The 25,437-nt window shown below is 45.2% G+C and overlaps 1 protein-coding gene across 4 annotated transcripts in view; it reads right to left on the bottom strand.

Annotated features, from left to right (window-relative positions):
• Gfod2 (glucose-fructose oxidoreductase domain containing 2) overlaps window positions 1–25,437 on the bottom strand; it is a 42,524-nt gene that overhangs the window by 13,170 nt on the left and 3,917 nt on the right. For 2 of the 4 annotated variants that reach the window (XM_052166756.1, XM_052166757.1), the window contains 2 exons: window positions 18,539–18,603; window positions 320–663 (listed from right to left, as the gene is read on the bottom strand). In XM_052166756.1, the coding sequence (XP_052022716.1) occupies window positions 320–578 (259 nt within the window). In that variant the 5' untranslated portion in view covers window positions 579–663; window positions 18,539–18,603. The remainder of the gene's footprint in view (window positions 1–319; window positions 664–18,538; window positions 18,604–25,437) is intronic. The other 2 variants (XM_052166754.1, XM_052166755.1) reach the window with 1 other exon arrangement.

Genomic DNA, 25,437 nt, shown 5'->3' with positions numbered 1-25,437 from the left:
AGCTGGTGTCTGAGGGTCCAGGGAACACTGACTACCCCGACTGGACAGACACTGAAGAGTGCAGCCGTCTCTAGCTCCCTGACAGGCAAGCTTCTGCTGCGACGGTTAGGTGTGGAGAGGGCTGTGCCCTGGACTCCTCTAGAGCTTTTAGACTCTCCCACATGCCCTTCCCCACCTCTGCCCCAGCGATGATGTCTCAGAGCACCTCTACCTACTGAGGCAGACACAGGAGGAATGGCCAGGCCTAGGAGAGGGCAGTGCGCTGCGGAGGACCGCCTGGAGGAGGAGACAGTCTGCTGCTGTGGCCTGGTGCGCATACCTAGAGCCTTCACGGAGATCTGCCGGGTGAGCGGAGGCGGGATGTTAATGCAGACCAGGTCCACGTCTTGATGCAGCAGAATGTCATCCGTCCGGCTGGTGTAGAAGGTGATGTTCATCTCCTCAGCCAGCTGCTTGGCCTCCTCCTCAGTCTTTCCCCACAGGGCCTCCACCGTGAAGCCCTCTGCCCGCAGCAGCGGGACCAGGACCCGGGCCGAGCTGCCAGTCCCGAACACACCCACTCCCGGCAGCACCTTCATCCTGGCCTCTGCTCACCCACTCATGTCCTTACGAGGGTCCCCGGGATGCAGCTGACATTCCCGCAGTCCTGATCAAACATGGCTCCTGAAACAGAAACGAACTGGTCAGCGGCAGAGATTGCACTCAGGGGAGCCTAGATTCTAAGGCAAATTGGAAGCAACAAGTTCTCTGTCCCTGAGCACAAATAAAAGTGTTTTTTCCTGAAATAAAAAGCTAAAGAGTGGGCTGGAGAGATGGCTCAGCGGCTAAGAGCACTGACTGCTCTTCTGAAGGTCCTGAGTTCAAATCCCAACAACCACATGGTAGCTCACGACCATCTGTAATGAGACCTGCTATCCTCTTCCGTAGGTGCCTGATAACAGCTATAGTGTACTTACATATAATAAATAAATGAATAAATTTTTAAAAAAAGCTAAAGAGTCTTATTCCTGGAACACTGGATACCACGGTCACCTACTGGACACAGAGAAGACAAGCAAACTAATGAGAAGCAGGGTCAAATCCTTATTCCATCTAACCCTGGTCAAGTGACTCAGCCTTCAAGGTTTCAACCACAAAATAAAGATTGATCTTTAGACTTCCTTTTTCTAAGAGACATTTAATATGTGTGTGTGTGCCTGAATATATAGGATCTGAAACCCCAAACCAAAAACACAAAAATGTTTCTCTTTTCCCTTTTGCAAACAGATGCTCACCCTGGAGCACCTGGAAGTCCAAGGAAGGAGTTCTGTATGCCTAAGGCCAGCCTGGCCTACGAACAAGAGTCTGTCTCAAGAAAGGCTGAAAAAATACTTAAAAAAAAAAAAATAGAAAGGGGGTGCGAAGCCTGGTGATGCACACCTATAACAGCACTCAGGAAGCAGAGGCAAGTGGATCTCTGTGAGTTCAAGTCCAGCCTGGTCTCCATACTGAGTTCCAGGACAGCCAGGGCTATGTAAAGACCCTGCCTCAAACAAAACAAATAGACTGAAAACCAGGGTAACTAATAAAAGTGATCAGTTAGATAAATAACCCTGGGGCCACTAAAGAGACGCAACCATCTTCCTGAAAGCCATTCACCACACACTCACTGAAGAAGGGAAATCCTGGTTCCCAGAGAAGCCCTAAAGCATTCTGTATGCCTGTGTCTGTGAGCCACGGACGTTAGCATGACACAGGTGGCTGGCAGTTCCAGAGCCTTCGGTATTTTCTGTTTCGTTTCCTTATGTGTGTCATTAGGATGTTTATTTATTTACCTATTTGTAGACAGGGTCTTGTGATTCCTAGTGTGGCCCCAACCTATGAACCAAGCCTCATTTTAGGTGCTAGGGAATGAACCCAGAGTTTCACGAATGCCAGACAGAGCGTTCTACCAAATAAAGCACATCCTCAGCCATGTTTTGGTCTTTGTGTGTACCTTATTGTACACACACACCACACACACACACACACATGTACACACACACACACACACACACACACACATAAACCCCAGGATTTTTCTGTGTAGCCCTGGCTATCCTGGAACTTGATTTATGGGTCAGGCTGGCATTAAACTCAGACATCCACCAACCTCTGCCTCCCAAGTGCTGGAGTTAAAAGGCAAGCACCACCACTACCCAAGGATGTAATATTAGTAAACACAGGTAGTGTAAAACAACAACACGGGCTAGATTTTTTTGATAGCCTGTTTTACTTCCACTGACTCAAGCGTAGCTTAACCCCGGGAAGAGGCCTCTGAGGAAGCCAAATGGCATGAAGCGAAGCAAGCTGGGCGAGCAGGTGCCGCCTGCACACGCAGGGACAGCTAGTTCTCGGGTTTACTTTCTCATCCCGAAATTTCTTACTGCAGAGTACAAGCTCCAGGTGACCGGGTTCAAATCCTGACTCTCACCAGTAGGGTGCCCTTCAGTAAGTCAGTCAGTTTCTTTCTCCCCACACCCTTCACTTTTTTTTTTTTGAGACAATGTTATCAATACTATAGTCTAGAACTGGCTGTGTAACTCATACATCTGACATGACAGATGTGAGCTGACATCAAACTCACAACAATGTGTCTCTCTCAGCTTTCTTAGAGCTGCAGTCAGAGGTATGTGCTGTCAAGTGCAGCAAAAGCATTCATCCCTTTTTTAAATTTAATTTTTATTTTATGTACATTGGGGCTTTGTGTTTTGCCTGCACGCATGTCTGTGTAGGGGCTTCCTTTGGAAGAGCAGCTGTGCTCTTAACTGCTGAGCCATCTCTCTAGCCCCTGTGTTCATTGTCTATCTTTGACCTTACATCTCTGTAAAAGCTGTGTGTGTGTGTGTGTGTGTGTGTGTGTGTGTGTGTATGCACGCACGCACGCCTGTGTGAGAGAGGGGGGAGGGCATGCTAACATTTTTAAAAGAGAAAGATTTGTTGTCAGGTATGAATAGAGATTAGTTTTTCTTTTTTCCACCTACATGGAAAATATGTTGAGATGCACTGTTTAATGTTCGCTGGTTTTCTAAGGAAGACAGGGCTTCCTTTGGCTTACAGTTCTAGGCACAGCCCATCATGGCATCAGACAACAGCTGCAGGAGGGAGCTGGCTCCATGGAGCCCATGATTGGGAAGCCGAGAGCAATAACGTCTTTGTTTGCTTTCCAAGGCAGGGTTTCCCTGTGTGGTCCTGGCTGTCCTGGAACTCGTTCTTAGACAGGCTGGCCTCGAACTCAGAGATCTGCCTGCTTCTGTCTCCTAAGTGTCGGGATCAAAGGCGTGCCACTGCCTGGCAAAACCATTTTTTTTTCCTTTTGACAGGATCTCATGTATTTCAGGCTAGCATCTGAAGATACCCTGAACTCCTAACTGCAACTTGTACCTACCAAATGCACTACCACGACCAGCTCAAAGTTGTATGTTGTTTTGTGTGTCTGAGCGTAGACATGCACATATCAAGGCATACATGTAGAGGTCAGGAGATAATTTCTGGGAGTTAGTTCTCTCCACCATGGATTCTGAGAACCAAGCAGGTCATCAGGCTGGAGCAGCAGCAAGTACTGCCCACTGAGTCATCTTACTAGCCCAAAGTTTCATTTCCAAATAACCAACGAACTAGTGATACCTGATACTCAGGAACAGCCAAAGCAAGCAGCTAAGTAAATAGTGGGGACTATAGAGATAGCTCAGGGGTAAGAGTGCTTGCATGAGAAACATGAAGACCTGAATTCAAATCCTCAACACCTATGTAAAAAGCCAGGTATGGCTTTGCATGTCTGAAACCCCGGCGTTTGGAATGCAGAGACAGGTTGTTCCCAAGAGCTTGCTGGCCAGCCAGCCAAGCCAAAATGGTAAGCTTCTGGTTCAGTACAGGACCCAAGGGACTAAGGTAAAGAGTACTAGATGGCCACCAGGCATATTTCTCTGGCCTCCATACCCACATGCACAGATGTGGGTACCGACACACTTACATGAGCCATACCCTCCTACATACAGATCAAACAAACAGCTGTGTAGGAGCATAAGGTTTAACTCCCAAGCTAATAAGCATGGTATAACTGATAATCAGCATTAGTCTGTCTTTAAGTCCATAATATCTTCTCTTAAAAGTTGAGAAAACAGAAGCTCAGAGGAACTTTCCAACATCCCATAGGTGGCTGTAATCAACAGACTGTGGAAATACTTCCCCGGGTTATTAGCTTTCCTGAGACCATCAAAGTTACTGTGTAATGTGTACACTCAGAGCAGCTCGAGCCATCCTTAGTGATCAGTGTGAGGCAGTAAGTTCCTTCCTCCATCAGACTCACTGCTCACCTTCCATCTACCACTCGGCCAACACAAATCTGATGATGCAGCACATCTTTGTGGGACGTTTAACTGGGGGCTGTAGGGAACAGCAACATGAAAACCCCATGTTCACAGGATGACAAGTCTGGAAGGTAGGCAGGAGCCAGAGTGGGTGGCATCGAATGGTAGTCTAAGGATGAGGACGTAGGCAGATGGTATGCTCAATTCTCTGGTCTGCCCGGCTGCCCCAGGCTTCAGAAAGCCAATCTCTAAGGAGCGAGCCTCCACTTTCACGGGAGTCACTAGAGGACTCTGAGAGCAGGATGTGGTTCTAGGAGGATTTATGTTCTTGGACTGAGGTCACAATTCCTGGGGAGACTATTGAGGATCGTGCTCCTTGCCTATGGCTTTTGATGGTTTCCAGTCACACCTACTTTCTCTCCATTGTATCTGGGATGGGAGCATGACCAGGTCCTTCACACTCTGTTGGAGCTCTATCATCCATTATAGGGCCACTGGGCTGTTCATGAAATTACAATCTCCTCATTCAACTTTTCTTATTAACTTCTGAGTATACAGTTTGTTTCCTGAAGCAGCTATGTTCCACTGATTTCCTTTTTAAAAGTGGTACAAAGAAGATAGACTAGGAGACACTTGATAGAAACAGTTATAAAACCAGAAGACAAGGAAAGCCTGGGAGCTGGTTCAGTCAGTCCAGTGCTTGCCACAAAAGCCTAAGGATCTGTAGTTGGTTCCCTAGAAGCCCACAAAAACCAGGGCTTTTCCTAAGTGGTGGCACATGCCTATCAGTCGACAGAGAGCAATCCCTGGAGCTTCCTGGACAGCTAGTCTAGCCGAATCAGAATGTTCAAGGTCAGTGGAGGGGTTGGGGAGATGGCTCAGTGGTTAAAGCACATGATATGTAAGCAGGAATTCAGCTCTAGAAAACCAACGTAAATGCCCAATGGGCGCGGCCATCCACAATTCTAGGCTTGGAAGGTGGGGAGACAGCATCTCCAGGGTAAGCTGGCTAGCTAGACTAGGCATAGCAGTGAGCTCTGTGTTTGACTGAGAGACCTCACTCGAAGCATAAGTGTGATGGAGAAAAGGAAGACCTCCACTATCAACCACAAGCACATACATGTACCCCCCACACACACACGTAGAAAAGAAAACAAAACAAAAGGTGGAGGGGTGGTTAGAATGGTTCAGCAGGTAAAGGCTCTTATCACTAAGCTCGAGTTTGATCCCTAGAGCTCACAATAGAGGACAACCAATTCCCACATGTTGACCTCGACCTCTACACTTGAGTCATGACATATGCATACTTATACATATGTGCACATGTCTTCATTAGGATTACTATTGCTGTGTTGAAATGCCATGATCAAAGTAACTTGGGAAGGAAAGGGTTTATTTCACTCACAGTTCCATATAATAGTTCATTATAAAAATGGCTATCTTACCAAAAGCAAGCTATAGATTCAACATAATTCCCATCAAAGTCCTAATATAATTCTTTACAGACCTTAAAAGAACAAGACTCAACTTCATACAGAAAAATAAAACAAAACAAAAGGCCCAGGATAGCTAAAACAATCTTGTACAGTAAAAGAACTTCTGGAGGGATCACTATCCCTGATTTCAAGCTGTACTACAGAACAATAGTAATAAAAACCGCATGATATCGGCATAATAAAGAGACAAGTTAATCGATGGAATTCAATCATATACCCCAAAATAAACCCACCCACCTATGACACTTGATTTTTTACAAGGAAACCAAAATTATGCAATGGAAAAAAGAAAGCATCTTCAACAAATGGTGCTGGTCTAACTGGATGCTTCACATGTAGAAGAATGCAAATAGATCCATATCTATCACCTTGCATAAAACTCAAATCTAAGTAGGTTAAAGACCTCAGCATAAAACCAGATACACTAAACCTGATAGAAGAGAAAGTAGAAACTCTCCATTCTCTACCGAGGAAACTCTAATGGCTAAGAAGCACTTAAAGAAATGTTCAACATCCTTAGCCATCAGGAAAATGCAAATCAAAATGACTCTGAGATTCCATCTTACACCAGTCAGAATGGCTAAGAACAAAAACTTAAGAGACGGTTCAGGCTGATGAGGATGTGGAGCAAGGGGAACACTCCTCCATTGCTGGTGATAGGGCAAATTTGTAAGCCACTTTGGAAATCAACTTGGTGGCTTCTCAGAAAACTGGGACTAGATCTATCTCAAGACCCAGCTACACCACTCCTGGGCACACCCAAAGGATGTTCCACCATAGCACAAGGACACGTGCTCAGCTATGTTCAGAGCAGCTCTATTCATCCTAGTCAGAAACTGGAAACAACCTAGGTGCTCCTCAACCAAAGATGGATAAAGAAAATGTGATGCATCTACGCAATGGAGTATTACTCAGCTTTTGAAAACAATGACATCATGAAATTCACAGGAAATTTTATTGATTTATTGCATATGAGTATACTGCATCTGTTCTCAAACACACCAGAAGAGGACATCAGATCCCATTATAGATGGTTGTGAGCCACCATGTGGTTGCTGGGATTTGAACTCAGGACCTTTGGAAGAGTAGTCAGTGCTCTTACCTGCTGAGCCAACTCTCTAGCCCCAATCAATAACTTTTTAAAAGGTGGAAAACAATTAAGGAAGATGTTAACATTGACTGTGACCTCCACACAATGGCAGTTCACAGACACAGACTGGATAGGCAATGGCAGGACTCCAGTGGAATGCAGGCAGAAGGCATCCAAATCAACACAGAGCCTTAGACCAACATCTCTCATGAGCATGGAAACAATGTCTCCAAATATTAAGTTAGGAATGGTGGCTCATACCTTTAATCCCAGCAGTTGAGAGGCAGAGGCAGGTGGAACTCTATGAGTTCAAGACCAGCTTGGTCTACAGAGTAAGTTCCAGGACAGCCAGAACTACATAGTGATCCCATGTAATTAAAAAAACAAAACAAGCCGGGCGGTGGTGGTGCATCTGTAATTCCAGCACTCTGGGAGGCAGAGGCAGGTGGATTTCTGAGTTCGAGGCCAGCCTGGTCTACAGAGTGAGTTCCAGGACAGTCAGGGCTATACAGAGAAACCCTGTCTCAAAAAAACAAACAAACAAAAACCAAACCAAACAAACCAAATCTAGCCATGTGTCAAAGGACAATGGATCCTGACCAAGGCAGCTCTGATCCAGGAGTAGCAGGGTGGTTCAGTCACTGCAACTCAAGTGTCAATCATCACATGATGATTCCCTAAATTGCATTAATTTGAAATGTGAATTAAATCTTTGTTACTGTTTTTTGAGATATTCCAAAATGTGTTTGGGACAGGGTTTCTCTGTGTAGTCCTGGCTGTTCTGGAACTCAATAGAGCAGGCTGGCCTTGAACTCAGAGATCTACCTTCCTCGGCCTCCTGTACTGGGATTAGAAGCAAGAGCCATTACCAGCAGGCCAACTCCTGGAATGTTTTTTTGTTTTGTTTGGTTTTGTTTTAAAAGAAATAGAAATAGAGTGTCTACAAAAACAAACAAACAAACAAACAAACAAACAAACAAACAGCCAAGCGGTGGTGAGTTCCAGGACAGCCAGGGCTACACAGAGAAACCCTGTCTCAGAAAAAACAAAAAAACAAAAAACAAAATCTCTCTTGGGCAGCGGGCAAAGAGGCTGTTGTCCCGTACTTTAGGTAAGTTTTCTAAGGGCAGACAGTTTTTCTGAGGGTCATTGAGAAACCCATTTGGATTGACACTGGAGGGGGCAGTGGGATGTTCTTCATCAGGAAGCCTTCTGCTGGGTAGTAATCATAAAAGATTTCCTGCAGCTGAGCCCAACCCTTTAATATTGCAGTACAATTTCATCATCTACAAAGTTCACGCTTGAGAACTGTGCAGTTGAGTTACAAACAAAAAATCTAAAAGGCAAAACAAACAAAAACCACAGTACTTTAAGAATGTTTGTGATTCTTGTGCTGATCTGCTTCTATAGCTATCCTTGGCAGCCAAAGATGGACATACCTGGGGCTTCCGGAACTGGGATTAGTTACCAGTAAACAACCAGGCAGTTCAGCATACCATGTGCCTTCCCAGAGCCAGAGATATGACTCAGGTCCCATTTCTCTGCCCAGTTACTGAATTCTGCTTTTTCTCTTTGACTTTACAACCTGTTGACTGAGAAATGGATCCATCCCAATGTGCTTTCATCCTGCTAATATCTAACTGGCTATCAACAGGACAGCTAACCCAAAGTCTACTCGGGAGGTGATTGAGTACCCATGAGAGCATAGTCAAGGATGCTCTGTAGGATGGAGGATCTCTGAGGACGTAGGCCCATCTGAAGAAGGGCACTCAAACTCATGCCGGTAATTCCAGCTCACAAGAGGCTGAGGCAGGCTCTGACTCTCTTGTCTGTCTTTCTGTCTCTCTGTCTCTCTGTCTCTCTCTCTCATGCCTCTTGCCCTCTTGGGCTCTCCTCTTTCCCCATCCCCTTCCCCCCTCTCTCCACATGGTCATGACTGGCCTCTACTTCTCTACTCTCTCCTCCTCCTCTCTGCCTTTCTCTGCCTCTACTACTCTCTTAACTCCCCTCCCCATGCCCTAAATAAATTGTATTCTATACTAAAAAAAAAAAAAAAAAAAAAAGAGGCTGAGACAGTTGAATTGCCACGAGTTAGAAACTTGTCTAAAAGGGGGAGGGGAGGAGGGAAGGAAGGAAGGAAGGAAAATACTCTGAGAGACAGAAATGAGCTGTCATTTAAGAGGGGCCCTGATTGGCTGGAGTCCTGAGTTCAATTCCCAGCTACCACATGGTGGCTCACAACCATCTGTTATGGATCCGATGCCCTCTTCTGGTGTGTCTGAAGACCTATAGTGTACTGTACATAAAATAAATAAAGCTTTTAAAAAAAAAAAAAGAGGTTCTTTGACATGAATGTGATAGGGGACTTTATCATCACTTGTCTTTCCCACTAGTTCTGGGCTGGTACCAAATTTCTTCCAGGAAGCCTTCCCATTTGCATGCCCCCCAGCCCTGTAGTTAGAGGTGTTTTCCCTGTGGTACATCCAAGCTCCTACTTAGCATATTGGGGGTGGGGCGGGGGACTCTCTGATACCCCAGGGCTGTATTTAACATGTAGCTTCTCTGGCCTTGTGCACATGATCCTCCTCGAACACCCGAAGCCTCCACTTGAGCACTGTGACTAGGAGCATAGGCCACTATGCTGTGTCACACCTTAAAACATATTTGCTTATACACTTGTCTGCTGTGACATGGTGTTTCTTGAAGCTAATGATAACATCCGATTGCGCTTCAGGAAGTTGTTACTTGTTCAGGTATTCCGGCAATAAGAACAAGAACTCCTAAATGCTGAGCCACTCTAGACCCTCTATTTCTTGGGTTGTTTTTTTTTTTTTTTTTTTTTTTTTTTTGGTTTTTTTTGAGACAGGGTTTCTCTGTGTAGCCCTGGCTGTCCTGGAACTCACTCTGTAGACCAGGCTGGCCTCGAACTCAGAAATCCACCTGCCTCTGCCTCCCAGAGTGCTGGGATTACAGGCGTGCGCCACCACCGCCTGGCTTGTTTTGTTTTTTAAATTAATCTGTAATAAAATACCTGTCTTTTACATTACATTCTCTGCTTCATCTGAATCCTTACAATAGAGATCAAAAGGACGAAGGAAGTAAAGGGAGTGCAGACAGAGATCTCAGTGCAATACGGCCTGGCCAGGAGCAGTATGGAATAAGCCTGAAAAAGACTGTGTTTAAGGGAGGTCTCACTACCCAAGATATCCAGGGCCATGAGAGAAGCACAAAGCCATCCTGTGGGATCATGAGAGACACGACCAAGTCATTCCCGATCCCTTAGCCGACACTAAGCCAACTGCCAGTTATATGAGTGAGACCATGTGAGGCCATTGGGTCCCATTTGAACTGACTAGCCCAGACTAGCCCAGGAAGCCTGAGAAGTAAATGTTTGTCTTAAGTTCTTGAATTCTGAGGCTGTTTGTTGTACAGTAAGAAGTTACTTAATAGACGTCTCTATGGACTGAACCCCTATGACCCCCGTAGGGTCTGCCTCACCATCCGGCCTATTCTGGTCTGTCCACCTGGTTTATCGATAGCCCTACTGATGGATGGGGCCTTCACAGCTACACAAGCTCTGTTCTTGCTGCACATCACACTTTCTATTGGTCAGCTTGGATTTCTCCTGTTTCTGTCAGTCTTGGAGACTGAACTCAGAGCTTCATTTACAATTACTAAGTATTCTACTAACCTACATTTATTTTATTTTTGTAGTGCCAGGGATCCAATTCCCGGCCTTATATATGCCAGGCAAGAACTGTCCCCGTAAATTACATCTGAAGTCTTTTTTTCCCTTTACTTTTATAGATGTATTTTATGTATATGAATGTTTTGTCTGCATGTATAAATGTGCACCAGGCGCATGCCTGGTACCCACAGAGGTCAGAAGGAGGTAGATCCCCTGGAACTGGAGTTATAGATGACTATGAGATACCATGTGGGTACTATGACTTGAACTCAGGAACAAGCCAGTGATCTTAACAGCTGCACTGTCTCTCAAACCCCAGAACAGTGATGGTTCAATCCTGCACGAAGTAAAAGAGACAATAGCAAAGTGTGCACAGGACACAGAACACATGGAAATCTCATATATTTATGGTAGAGGTATAAAATAATACAACCACTTTAGAAATTGAGAGGTTTTTGTTGTTGTTGTTCTGTAGGTCAGGCTGGCCTACAACTCACTGAAATCTGCCTGCCTTTGCCTCCCTACCCTAGTGCTGAGGTTAAAGATGTGCACCACCACATCCAGCTTAACTGACAATTTTAAACAATAAATTTATACATATCTTAGTCCACCTATAGTATTTTTGTTTATAGACATTTATGTAAGAAATGAAAACCTACAGCCATTAAAAAGTATATACAAATGTTCACAACCAATCTAAACTGGAAACAAACCCAAATGTTTATCAGTAGGAGAACGGAGGTGCAAATGGTGGTGCTGCGACATGAGATACAGAAAAGCAGTAAATTAACTATACACTGACTGACTATAAGCACAACAACAATATGCACAGACCTTAAAAACATGCTGAATAGTGTGTAGGCTGAGCATACATACTAATCCTATTTAAGTAGAATTCCAGTTATCTGAAGAACAGAGAGACAAACTTTACAGTGACAGCTGCCCAGTTCCATGGGTGGTAGAGGATGTTAGAGTGAATTAACCAGGAAAAAGCACAAGGAAACTGCCTATAAGGCTATGTAGCCATCTCTATGCCTTGAGGTTCTATAGTTACATGGTGACACAAACATACACACACACACACACACACACATCAAAACTCATCAAATTGAAAAACTGAGATCTGTGTGTTTAACTGTAAACTGTATGTGAATTACTCCTTGACTTTCTTGGTTATGTAGCTCAGACTAGACTCAAACTCACAAAGGTCCTCGTGCCTCAGCCTTCTGGGTGCTGGGATTGCAGGTGTGGGCTGAACAGGTACAGGTTACAGGAGGATGAAAACTGGCACCACATAAGTAAGGATTAAACAAGTGAGACATGGCGGAGGGGTAGGGCAGGGGGACTGAGAGAGTTAAAGGTCAACCTGAACTTCAGGGTGAGCCTTTCTAAAAGGCTCTGAGAGAGGATGGGAAAGAAGAAGGACCTTGATGATATATATGGCATATACTGATATATCTGTAATGCCAATGAGAAAGGCACCACCTAGGACTTGGGGTTGGCAGTCCAGGAAAGAAATAAGCACAGCAGTTCAATGCCACTAAAACACTAGACTCAGCCGGGTGGTGGTGGCACACACATGTAATCCCAGCACTCTGAGAGGCAGAGGCAGGCAGATTTCTGAGTTCGAAGCCAGCCTGGTCTACAGAGTGAGTTCTAGGACAGCCAGGGCTATACAGAGAAACCCTGTCTCAAAAAACCAAATCCAAAACAACAACAACAAACAAACAAACAAAAACCCCACTAGACTCAAGCCAGCACAGTGGTGCACACCTTTATTCCCCCATCTGCCTCACACCATGGGCTAGAGGAAGGCCAGTTTCTGTGAATTCCAGGCCAGATGGTCTACATAGTGAGACTGTCAAAAAAAAAAAAAAAAAAAAAAAAAGAAAAGAAAAAAGGCTAGGTTGGGGGTTGGGGAGATGGCTCAGTGGTTAAAGCTCTTGCCTTGCAATCTGAGGACCTGGACCTGAGTTCTGATCCCCAGAATCCACAAAGCTAGACTTGGTAGTACTAAAATCCCAGAACTCCTATGAGGGATAGGAGACAGAGACAGGAGAATCCTCAGAAGTCTGTGGCATTTGTAATAGTGAAGAACAAGGTACACTATTCTCAAGCAAGGTGGAAGACAAGAATAGACACTACAGGTTGGACCCTGGCCTCCACTTATGCCATGACACTCACATACACAAACATGCACGCAAGCACACACATGTGGCTGGGCAGCCTAACCTACTTCAGTGAGAGGTCCAAAAAATAGGGTAGAAGGCACTGGAGCAACGCCCCCTGTCCTACACACACTATTGGTCTGGCTTCTAGTTTAGGAGGGGGAGCCACACTGGGGAGCTCGTAGCCCACTGGTAGAACACGTGCTCCTCCCACATAAAAGCAGCCCAAGCCTCCACACAATTGCATATCTTCAATGTAAAATCAGTCTCAAATAGGTAAATAAAAAAAAAAAAAAAGTGAGGGGCTGGAGAGATGGCTCAGTGGTTAAGAGCACTGACTGCTCTTCCGAAGGTCCTGAGTTCAAATCCCAGCAACCACATGGTGGCTCACAACCATCCATAACATGATCTGATGGGCTCTTCTGGGGTGTCTGAAGACAACTACAGTGTACTTACATATAATAAATAAATAAATCTTTAAAAACTGTTTGTTTTTTTTTAGAAAAAGTGAAATGTTCTGACCCTTGAGCTGCAACTATATACTACGTAATACTACACATTCAGTCATCACGGACAAAATCCTAAACCTGCCTGATACTTGTTCACACACAGTTAAAGTATTGCTGAGCGCAGGGGTCGGTTCTCATGCTCGTCACACTTAACCTGTCTGCAGCATCTGAGGGACTTTCCCGCTCTCCTTGGCACAGTTTTCTTTTCTCGGACCCTAGAACATAAACATCTCCTGATTTTGCTCCCATTTCTCTGGCCGCTCCTCAGACACTTGCTAAGTTTCTCCTGATAATCAATGTAACGACCATAGCTCAGGCCCAGCCCATTTCTGTTTTCTGTTATATTCGCTCAGTGATTCTACCAAGTCTCATGACTTTAAATACCATCTATTCCCTAGTGACTCCTAAAGTCATCCGCTGGATCCTTTCACTTGAGGTCCAGACCAGTATAATCAACCACCTATCTGACATCTCCATTTGTGTGTTTGATAAGCATCTGAAACTTCATACATCCAGAACAAAACACTGATGTTTCTATTCTTCCCACGGTGGCTTCATCACTTAAACTGGTAACACAAATGTTCCAACGGCTCGAGCCAAAACCTTGGAATCAGCCTTGCTTCTTTCTCACACTCGACAGATGATCTATCAACACATCTCTGCCTTCTGACATCATCCTGAATCCAAGTGCTTTTCACTTTCTGTCACCATCGCCTCAGTTCAAATGACCACTGTTCCCTTCTACATTGATGCAATAACCTACCTGGCTCCCAGCTCCCAATCTGCCTCCACACACTGCACCCCCAATCTACTCACACTGCACCAAGAGTGACCAGATTAAAGTGTCACTCAGATCAAGTTACTTGGCCAAAGGCTTTCTCATGTGGAATAAGAACAAATTCTTCCACTGACCTACAAAGCCCTACACGAACTGCCTGCACGTTCCTGCCGCCTACTTTATCTTCTGACCTTATCCACCAGGTCAGACACAAGGGTTTGCTGCTGCACACGTCTCAACATCTGGGTTTGCTCCCGTCTCACAACCACTTCACTTGAGATGTGCTCTACTGGATTCACGTCTCCCTCTTCCTTTCAGGGCTCTCTCAAATATGGTCTTTTTTCTATTATTTCTTTTCCCTAGTACTAGGGAAATTGGCCCTAAAGCCTCATATGAGACAGGCAAGCATTCTATTTATTAGCCATTTCCTAAGATTTTAAACACAGTCCTATAAGAACAGGTCTGTGATTATACTGCTGCTGCTGCTGCTGCTGCTGTTTTAACTGCCAATCTGCTAGAATTTATGCTCCCTGGGAACAAGTAAGTTGGGGGAGGGGGACTTGAGAGAGTCTATTTTTTCCAGTGTTTTATCACTGATTCCTAGTATATAATAAATGTTTAATTTAATATTTTCTGAAGGGCTGGAGAGATGGCTCAGTGGTTAAGAGCACTGACTGCTCTTCCAGAGGTCCTGAGTTCAAATCCCAGCAACCACATTGTGGCTCACAACCATTTGTAATAGGATCTGATGCCTTCTACTGTCTGAAGACAGCTACAGTGTACTCATATAGATAAAATAAATAAATCTTAATTTTTTTTTTCTGAAAAAAAAAGAAAGAAAGACTTCAGTCATTGTTCTTACATAATCAAGAAACCAAGATACATTTACTGAGCTAATAAAAAGGCTGTATTCAGACGGGCTGGAGAACTGGCTCACTGGTTAAAAGCTCCTGCGGAGGGCCTAGGTTCACTTCTCAGCATCCTTATGGTAGTTGGTAGCTAGCTATCTGTAACTCTAGATCCAGGGAATTTGAAAATGCCCTCTTTTGACCTCCTAGAGTACCAGGCATGAACACGGTGGACATAAATACATGTATGCAAAATACTTACACACATAAAACAAATAAATGTAGTCAGATGTAATGTGCACACCTTTAATCCCAGTACTCAGGAAACAAAGGCAAGAGTATCTTGGTGAGTTCAAGAGGCTAGCCAGGGTTACAGAGACCCTGGTTCAAAACAAATAAATCAACAACAAACAACCCAAGTTAAAAAAAAAAATCTAAAACAACATATATAGAGACGGGCATGGTAATTAATCCCTGTAATCATAGAACCTGAGAAGCTGAGGCACTATGGCGTGCCAAACTAGGCTACATATTAAGATCCTATCTAGCTGGGCGGTGGTGGCGCACGCCTGTAATCCCAGCACTTGGGAGGCAGAGGCAGGCAGATTTCAAAACAAACAAACAAAAAACCCCAAAAAGATCCTATCTAAAGTTAAAGACAAACAGAAGAAAAGCTACACATAATTTAGTAGGGTCTCGGGGTGTATCCAGGTGTAACTAATAGATCTCTAGCTACGAAATCCATTGTGAGGCTGATACTCAGTTGGTAGAACATGAGTAGCATGCGTGAAACATTGGTTTTATACCCACTAACACTACAGGTAGGTGTGGTGGCTTAATCCTAGAATTTAGGAGGCAGAGAGATAAGAATCAGAAGTTCAAAGTCACCCTTGCCAACACAATCAGTTCTAGGCCAGCCTGGACTCCAAGAAACCCTGCCTTAAAAAGGGATGGGGAAGCCGGGCTTGGTGGTGCACGCCTGTAATCCCAGCACTCTGGGAGGCAGAGGCAGGCAGATTTCTGAGTTCGAGGCCAGCCTGGTCTACTGAGTGAGTTTCAGGACAGCCAGGGCTATACAGAGAAATCCTGTCTCGAAAAACAAAATCCAAAAAACAAAAAACAAAACAAAAAAAAAAAAAAAGGGGATGGGGAGGGAGGGAGATAGAGAGACAGGGATGGGGAAGGAGGGAGATAGAGAGGGGAGGGGGATGGAGGGAGAGAGGGAGGAAGATAGAGAGAGGGAGAAGGGGAGGGAGGCAGATAGAGAGGGAGGGGGAAGGTGGGAAATAGAGGGGGGAGGAAGAGAGAGGGGGAGGGGGGAAGAGGGAGGGAGGGAAGTGGGAGAGAAAAAGAGTTCTAAGGGACATGCACTTCTGGGGAAGAGATGAGAAAAGAAATTTCCAGTGAGGCTTGGAAGTTCACGCCTATATCCTAAATACTCAGTGCCATGATAAATCTTTGTCTCAAGCAAAACTAGGGAGATGGCTCAGTCTGTTGATGGGGTGTGGTGACAGACTGTGGGGGCAGAGAGGGCGCAGGGAGGCTTCATTGTTGTCGTGTTTCTTTTAAACTGGGAAAGTTTGAATCAGTAGCATTTGTTTGGGTCACTGTTGCTTTCCTTCATTTTACATCAGTTTCTGTGACTGAACATGGCCTCGGTACTGTCTACTGTGGTCCTCCAAACGTGAATCTACAGTAGTCTCTGGAAAGAGAGGGAAAGGTGACTGTAAGGAGACTAAGGTCGCTGGTGTGGGTCCTGTGGTGGAAAGGAGGAGTGACAGCTGTTGAAGTGGTTCTGGGCTAAGGACAGAGCTCAGAAAGCTCACATCAGAAAGTCTGCAAAGTACCTGCTATGTAATAATGAAGGGACCTGTCCTTAGATTCCCAACACCCAAGTAAAAAGCTGGGGGGAGGGGGTCCCAGTAAGGCCCTTTGCTAATACCAGTGCTGAGGACCCAGAGACTGAAAGATTCTTATGGCTCGCTGGCTGGCTAGTCTAGCCAAATTTGTGAAATCCAGGTTCAGTGAGAGACCCTGTCTCAAAATAAAGGTGGAGAGTGAATGAGGAGGACACCTGTAATCAATCTCTGACTTACACACTCTCTCTCTCTCTCTCTCTCTCTCTCTCTCTCTCTCTCTCTCTCTCTCTCTCTCTCTCTCTCTCTCTCTCTCTCTCTCTTATATCATTAGCTTGAGCCTTGAGTAGATACTGGCTCAGGAAAGCAAACAAGTCCCAGATGGCAGCAAACAGGCCTGGGAAGAGGAGCTGTAGCCCTGCGGCTGGCTCACTGTGTAATGTGAGTTTTCTGAGCTCTGTCCTTAGCCCAGAACCACTTCAACAGCTGTCACTCCTCCTTTCCACCACAGGACCCACACCAGCGACCTTAGTCTCCTTACAGTCACCTTTCCCTCTCTTTCCAGAGACTACTGTAGATTCACGTTTGGAGGACCACAGTAGACAGTACCGAGGCCATGTTCAGTCACAGAAACTGATGTAAAATGAAGGAAAGTAACAGTGACCCAAACAAATGCTACTGATTCAAACTTTCCCAGTTTAAAAGAAACACGACAACAATGAAGCCTCCCTGCGCCCTCTCTGCCCCCACAGTCTGTCACCACACCCCATCAACAGGACATCCTGATACCACTTGAATTCACCCATTACTTTGATCTCCACAAATACCCAGTGTTTTTCCTAGTCCGGAACATTAACATCCCCATCCCCGTAAGCCCCACATTTCTTGATGACACAGCTACTCCGTGGGGCAGAACATTTCCCATCTCCCTACCCTCCCACTTTCCTTAGACATACACGCCCCCAGGCTGCCCACTACCTTGAGCAGCTCCTTCAGCTCCTCTTGAGAGGCTGGAAGGTTCTAAGGCCTCCTGGCTAACTCCTCAAAGCTGTCAGGTCTTCGCCTAAGCACCACCTCCTCTGAGAGTCTGTGTCCTTGGCTGACTGATACCTCAGTGTCCCCACTATCTAACGTGTGTCAGGATGGTGGACGGGGCTCCTCTCACTGCTGCATCTCCACACAATGCGGCTTTGAAGGAGTTGAGGTTGCAGAGTGCTCAGTAACGGGAATGAACACAAATGGATATGAGAACGAATTCAGTCAGGCCCAAGCCTGCGAGGATGCCCCTAATTTCTTCTGTGTCTTTCTGATTTTGTTTTGTTTTGTTTTTTTCGAGACAGGGTTTTCTCTGTGTAGCCCTGGCTGACCTAAAACTCACTCTATAGACCAGGCTGGCCTCAACTCAGAAATCTGCCTGCCTCTGCCTCCCAAGTCCTGGGATTACAGGCGAGCGCCACCACCGCCCAGCCGTCTTTCTGATTTTAGATGAATGATTATTTTTACATCTGAAGAGTGTAAGCCCAGTGGTAGGTGTGACGTCTCAGTGGCTAACAGTGCTTGCCCACAAGCCTGACTACCTGAGTTCAGTCCCTGGGGCCCACACAGTCAACAGAGAGAACTGATTGACAATCTGTCTTCTGACCTCCACATAAAAATGTGGCATGTGTGCATACACACACAATTTAAAAAATGTACTTAATAAAAGAAGCCTGTATTTTTTTAAAGAGTGTAAACTACCTAAAGTATAATCTCTTAAATAATATTGTGAAATTCTTACCTTAAGGAATGCCATGATTTAATATCCAGTCCTCCCCCGAAAAAAATCTTCAACAAAGTATAATTCTTGAGGACAGTAAAAGAGATTAAGAGAGAGAGAGAGAGAGAGAGAGAGAGAGAGAGAGAGAGAGAGAGAGAGGCAAGTTTTTAACTCATTGTTACATGTGATGACCCTGAGTTCTATCCTCAGTACTAACATAAACAAATGGGAAAAGAAACAGTGGTGGTGAACGCCTTTAATCCAAGCATTTGGGAGGCAGAGGCAGGCAGATTTCTCAGTTCAAGGCCAGCCTGCTCTACAGAGTGAGTTCCAGGATAGTCAGGGTTATACAGGGTTATACAACCCTGTCTCTGAAGAAGGGAAAAAAAAAAAAACAACCACAAAATATATAAAGGCTAGCTAGATTTTCATTAAAAAACAAAAAACAAAACAAAAATAACAAACAAACAAACAAAAAAAAAAACCAAAAAAAAACCCAGGAACCTGTTGGATACCAGCTAACTTTTAGCAACAGTCATATGGCAAAATTTAATCAGGAATGTACTTCTAACTGTCCCCTATCTTCTTATAACTCATTTGATGTCCAGAATTGAGCCAGTATGATAGACAGGCCAAAAGACTTAAACTGTAGGGCTGAACCTCCAAAACAAAGACAACCACACCTCATTAGCAGTGCTGAGGCCAGCAGAAAGCAGAAGCCGAGGCACTGGCTGTGCTGTGGCCCCAAGTCCCTGACAGACAACTGGTACTTAGTCTGAAATGCTAACCTGAGTGCCTTCCTTCAGAGGTGGGAGAATGCTTTTTCACCAGCAATTAGGCTCTGACTGAAAACCAAGAGATGAAGCCAGACATGGCGATGTAAAACTATAATACCAGCCCTTGGGAGACTGAGGCAAGAGTTTAGGCCAGCCTTCGCCACACAGCAAAACTAGACTATTAAAAAATGAAGCCAGGTGTGGGTGAACACTTTTTTTTTGTTTGTTTGTTTTGTTTTTTTGTTTTTTGTTTTTTCAAGACAGGGTTTCTCTGTGTAGCCCTGGCTGTCCTGGAACTCACTCTGTAGACCAGGCTGGCCTCGAACTCAGAAATCCGCCTGCCTCTGCCTCCCAGAGTGCTGGGATTACAGGCGTGCGCCACCACCGCCCGGCTGGTGAACACTTTTAATCCCAGCATTTGGGAGTCAAAGGCAGGCAGATGTTTTTGAATTTGAGACTAGCCAGGGCAACATAGAGAAACCCAGCCTCAAAAACAAAACAAAACAAAACAACAAAAACAAAGGCTGGTGAGATGGCTCAGGACTTGATGTCATTTGCTGCCAAGAAAGACAATCTAAAAGTTCAGTCTCTGGGTCTCACATGGTGGAAAGAAAAAACGTGTAAGTTGTCCTTTCACCACAACAATGGACATAGACAGACAGACAGGCTCTCTTTCTTTCTGTATCTCTCTCTGTCTGTCTCTCTCTTACACACACACACACACACACACACACACACACACACACACACCAGAAAACAAAGGGGAAGGGAGGGATAAGGAAGGCGTGGGAAAAGGGAAGGAGAGGAAGAACAGATATTGAGTCTTACCAATCTGTTCCTACACATTTTGTTTATCTGAACCGTCCGTGCCTTCACTGACTGTGCACGGCCACATATTTCCGCCTTCCCACTGGGAGCAAGCCCAAAACCAGGACAAAGAGATGTTATCCCTTAGCTCCACGAGCTGACAGGGCAGCCACCATGGGATCAGTGCAGAGGCACCAGCTCTCCACCCATCGCACACAGGAGCAGTGACTGACCTGAGGACCTGTTTATTCTGTGAAACTCAGCCTCACAGCAGGTCGCTAGCTGGGTCATAAAGGAGAAGTAAGTGTTAACACCACAGATACATTTGGTTTGCTATTAGGTTACAGAGCTTTAGCTGGTAAGGAGAAAAGCATTCCTCTGCCAGCTCTAGCAGATCATCATGGCCTTTTGTTTCTTTCACGTTACGTTTATTTATTTACCATGCACATCTGTAGAGGGCAGAGACATGGCAGGAGTTAGTTCTCTTCTACTATGTAGACACTAGAACTCAAACCCAGACCGCCAGAGTCCTCTAACTGGCTCTTTAAAATAATAATAAGCTGGGCACGGTGGCCCAGGACTGTAATCCCAGCACTCAGGAGGCAAAGGCAGGAGAAGTGCCAGCAATGTGAGGCCAGGTGGGACTCCAACCATCTATCAGACCAGCCTGGGCAAAAGAAAGATCCTGTCTTAAAGCAAACACACAGACACACAGACACACACACACACACACACACACCACAGACACACATTACCCACCTGCACTACCCATACACACACCACACACCACCTACCCAAAACCACAATACCACATACACACACACACCACACATAACACACACACACACACACACACACACACACACACACACACCAAAATGGCTCACACCTATAATTCCAAAGCTGTCAGGACATGGAGCCAATTAGAGCAAAAGTTCAACAAACGCTGATTACATAGAAAATATGAGGACAGCCTGAGTAACAGGAGGCACTTTCTCAAAAACAAAACACAAACAAAATACAACAAAAATCAGAGAGAGACAGAGGAAAAAAAACCCAACTTTCCTCTGATATTGCTTCAATAGTGGGTGCCAGACTGACACTCACCCAGGAACACTCTCAGCCTTTTCTTGCCAAGCAATTTAATTTTAATCCCTCAATTTTATCATAAAACATAGCGATAAAAACATCCCTAATTTCCAACCTCCCACCCTGACCACGCAGCATCAGCTCCACCTCAGGCTCCATTCTCCTAAGGGTCTGGGGAAATTCCCGCTGGCTGACAACCAGCTCTCTCCAACCGGAATTCCTCCTTCCCTCAAGCCTGGAGCTCCTCCTGGGCCCCACCCCGCCCCCACCAACAGACCTTCGTGTCGCCAGAGTTCTTTCCTCATTCATTTCCTACCATCTTTAGTCACAAGGAGTCAGGCACTGTGCCAGGACCTAGGCACACAGGAGTGATTCAGACACGTCCCTGGAGCTCAGTGTCCATTTCTTGCTTGTCCCCAGCTGAACGGAGACTCATGTGGGACCTGGGAACCGGGCTGTGGCAAGCCATGCGGTAACAAACATGGTCTGTCCTTAAGGGGCAAATCAACAACACTCAGCAACCCTAGACTCAGTATGTTACAGATTGGCTTTACTCGTAGTGTCAAGGACAGGTGAGTTTTTACTTAAGAGGCTTTCCAAAGGACAAACTATCAAGGTCTTCCCCTTGTTCGTTTTTTTTTTTTTTTTTAAACAAAATCTCAATATATAGCCTTGGTTGCCCTGGAGCTCACCATGTAGGTGAGGCTGGCCTTGGACTCCTGCCTCAGAGATCCTCCAGCCTCAGCCTCCCGATTGCTGAAATTACAGGCATGAGCCACCATGCACACCTGTGGTGCCCTTGTGTACAGGAATCTGCTCACTAGAGCCGGCAGAGTGGCTCCCTGGGTAAACACACTCACTCACCCCTGAATTCGCCAGAACCCACAGGGTAGGAGTGAAGGTAACTGTGGTGCCCATCGGCGGCACACCGAGGGGCAGGCTGGCCTCCAGGCCTTCTCCATCTCCTCATCCACCCCACCCCCACCTGGGTCAGCTCCTGGGCTCCTCCCAGCTTCTACTTCTCCTCCCTACTTACTATCCAGCCATGCTCACCCTGTCTTCCCTCCTCTCTCTGGGTCTCCTTTCCCCCAACTCCCTTATTTCTCTTCTCTCTTGGTCCAGTCCAGTCAGCTGGCCATGGTGAAGCTACTACTTTCCATCCCGGATGTGGGCTCTTCCGGATGTCTCTGGCTATGCTCGCCCTCATTTCTTCCCCTCGGCCATACCTTGGAGTGGTCACCTCCTCAGTTTATACATCTGTCTCTGAAACCCTCAGTTTATACAAAAGGCAAATCCCCACACTGTCCTCCGACCTCCACACTTGTAATGTGGCAACCACATGGCTAGGGCAAGCATCTGCACACACAAAGGAAGCTGATGGGCACGAGAATCTACTTCCTGGCTGGACCATAACCATGCTTGGCTCGGTCCTCCTCTAGCTGGTAACTGTGGGATGGAGAAGAATGCCCTCCCTACCTACCTCCCCCTCTCTCTGCCACACCACCCTTTTCTCTTTTGTTTGTTGCCATGAAATGAAGGGGCCAGATGTAAAATACAGGTTATATACAGGATGTTCCTAACTGAAAATACTCATTTAAGTACGTAGACTTTTCTGTTCCTGTGTAAATGATGTCTTGTCCACTACCAAGACTAAACATTCCTTCAGGACAAAAACTGTGTTCTCAGTATCAAGCAGATTCTAAGTCCCTGAAAATATTTAAGAAAGTACCAGATTATAAAGAAATGTTATCTGTAAATATTCTTGGGATATAGGGGATATATTGATATATTGGGGATAGTCAGCATTGAGAGAAAGATAAACTAATTTTAAAATAAGCGGCATGTGTGCTGACTTGTTTTTTGGGAACTTGACATAGGCTTGAAAGATGTGAACCTCAATTGAGAAAACACTCTTTTAGATCAGGCTGTAGTCGGGCAGTGGTGGCACACACCTTTAAACCCAGCTCTTGGGAGGCAGAGGCAGGCAGATTTCTGAGTTCGAGGCCAGCCTGGTCTACAGAGTGAATTACAGGACAGCCAGGGCTATACAGAGAAACCGTCTCGAAAAAACAAACAAAATATAATAACAAAAAAAGTAAAGATCAGGTTGTAGGCAAGCCTGTAGGGCATTTTCTTTTCTTTTTTTCTTTTCTTTTTTTTTTTCTTGGTTTTTTTGGATTTGGTTTTTTTCGAGACAGGGTTTCTCTGTGTAGCCCTGGCTGTCCTGGAACTCACTCTGTAGACCAGGCTGGCCTTGAACTCAGAAAGCAGCAGGCTGAGCAAGCCAGTAAGCAGCACCCCTCCATGCTCTCAGCATCAGTTTCCTCTCCAGGTTCCTGCCCTGTTTGATTTCCTCTCCTGACAGCCTTCCATTATGAACAGTGATGTGGAAGCAGAAGCCAAATAAATCCTCCCCCCGCCCCAGGTTATTTTTGGTGACAGTGTTTCATCACAGCAATAGCGACCCTAAACTAAGACAGCGAGATCAAGATCAAGCCCAGCAAGATGGCTCAGTGGGTAAACCAGAGCTTGCTATACTAACACTGAAGACCTGAGTTCAATTCATAAAGCCCACATAAAGGTAGAAGGAAAGAGTCGACTCCAAAAAGCTGTCTCTGACTTCCACATGTGTGTGCCCATACAAGAACATCACACACACGCATACACACAGTGTGCACACCACCTCTAAATGTCTAAATACAACAAATAATTTTGAAAGTAACATCATATAAGGAGATAATAAATTATTTACTCCATTGTCCCCATACACAAGCTGTGTCTCCTGAATACTCCACAAGAATAAAAATGCAAAAGGCTGAAAAGAAACAGTAAGCACATTTAACCCCTTTCTCTGACAGTCACAGGATGCCTAGCACCTTGGCTCAACCATGCCCAATTGGGCTCCTATCAGAAATAGCCATTACCTAGCAAGTGCCACTGTGGGGCTGCGGAAACCACTAACCACTTCTTTGCAGTGCAGTCTACCACTCAGAACCAATGAGACGGTGGGATGGTATAGTTCGGAGGTAAAGCAGTTGCCTGCTATGTGCAATGCTCAGTATTCCTAAAAACAAAATGACCACATTCCAGCACTTGGGAGGCAGAGACAGGTGGATTTCTGAGTTCAAGGCCAGCCTGGTCTACAGAGTGAGTTCCAGGACAGCCAGGGCTATACAGAGAAACCCTGTCTCAAAAAAAAAAAAAAAAAAAGTATGGGGAAGTCTTTGACTTTTTTCCCTCAATATCTCTTAACTTTTATAACTTCAATAGTTTTTTTTTTTTTCTTTTTCAGTGGTACTGAGGATTGAAGCCGGGACATATGCACACTAGGCAGGAGCTCTGTCTCAGAACCGTTACATTACAGACCTTTTCCACTTTTCTATTTGATACCAAGTCTTGCTAAAGTTCAGGCTCTGAACTCTCTCTGTAGCCCCTACAGCCCTGGCTTTGTAATTCTCTTGTCTCCGCCTTTCACTTGCGATTATAACCTCTCATACACCTGCTCTGTTCTTTTATTCACATTTTAAAAAAATACATAAAAAATCGAGGAGGCTGGGAATATACTTTAGTGGTAGTGGACTCGCCCTGCGTGTGTGAGGCCCTAGGCACAAGGCCCAGTACAAGAAAAATAAGTAAATGAAATAAACTAAGACATGACATATAAATCTTTAAAAGTTTAAAATTTTCACTTTCAAATATAAACTGCTTTGCTTTAGTGCAGGGCTTTACACATATGCAAAACACTCTACTATTGAGCCACATGCCCCAGTTCCTAGGCTGACTTTCAAGTTAATTAATAAAAAACTGACTTTTGTCTAAGACAAAGTCTTATTATACTACATACAAATTCTCAATACAAAAGCTCTGATCCCATTTTCTCCTAAATGCTTTCTCCATCCATCTGTGGCTCTACCTGAGGACCATCCCATTATGAATTTGCACAAGTGAATTTCCAAGCACTAGGAAGGCAAGAAGGCCATTTCCCATGTGCAATTAGTGGTTCCTGATTCCCATTTTCTTTTTCTTTTTCCTCTTTCTTTCCTCTCTTGCTTCCCCACTCTCTCCCACTCTCTGTTTTCCCACTATGTAACTCAGGCTATCCTAAAACTCAGGAATATCCACCTGTTCTTGCTTCCCAAACACTGGGATTAAAGGTGTGAGATTCAAGGCCAGGCCCAGTTGATTCCTATTTTATGAACAACTCATCCCTGTATCTCAGAGTCATTTTTATCAGGTGGCACCAAATGC

Source organism: Apodemus sylvaticus, chromosome 21 (assembly GCF_947179515.1).
Source record: "Apodemus sylvaticus chromosome 21, mApoSyl1.1, whole genome shotgun sequence".
In the NCBI taxonomy this organism is placed as follows: domain Eukaryota; kingdom Metazoa; phylum Chordata; class Mammalia; order Rodentia; family Muridae; genus Apodemus; species Apodemus sylvaticus.
The sequence above is the reverse complement of the archived record's forward strand: the minus strand, read 5'-3'. Positions and strand labels throughout refer to the sequence as shown.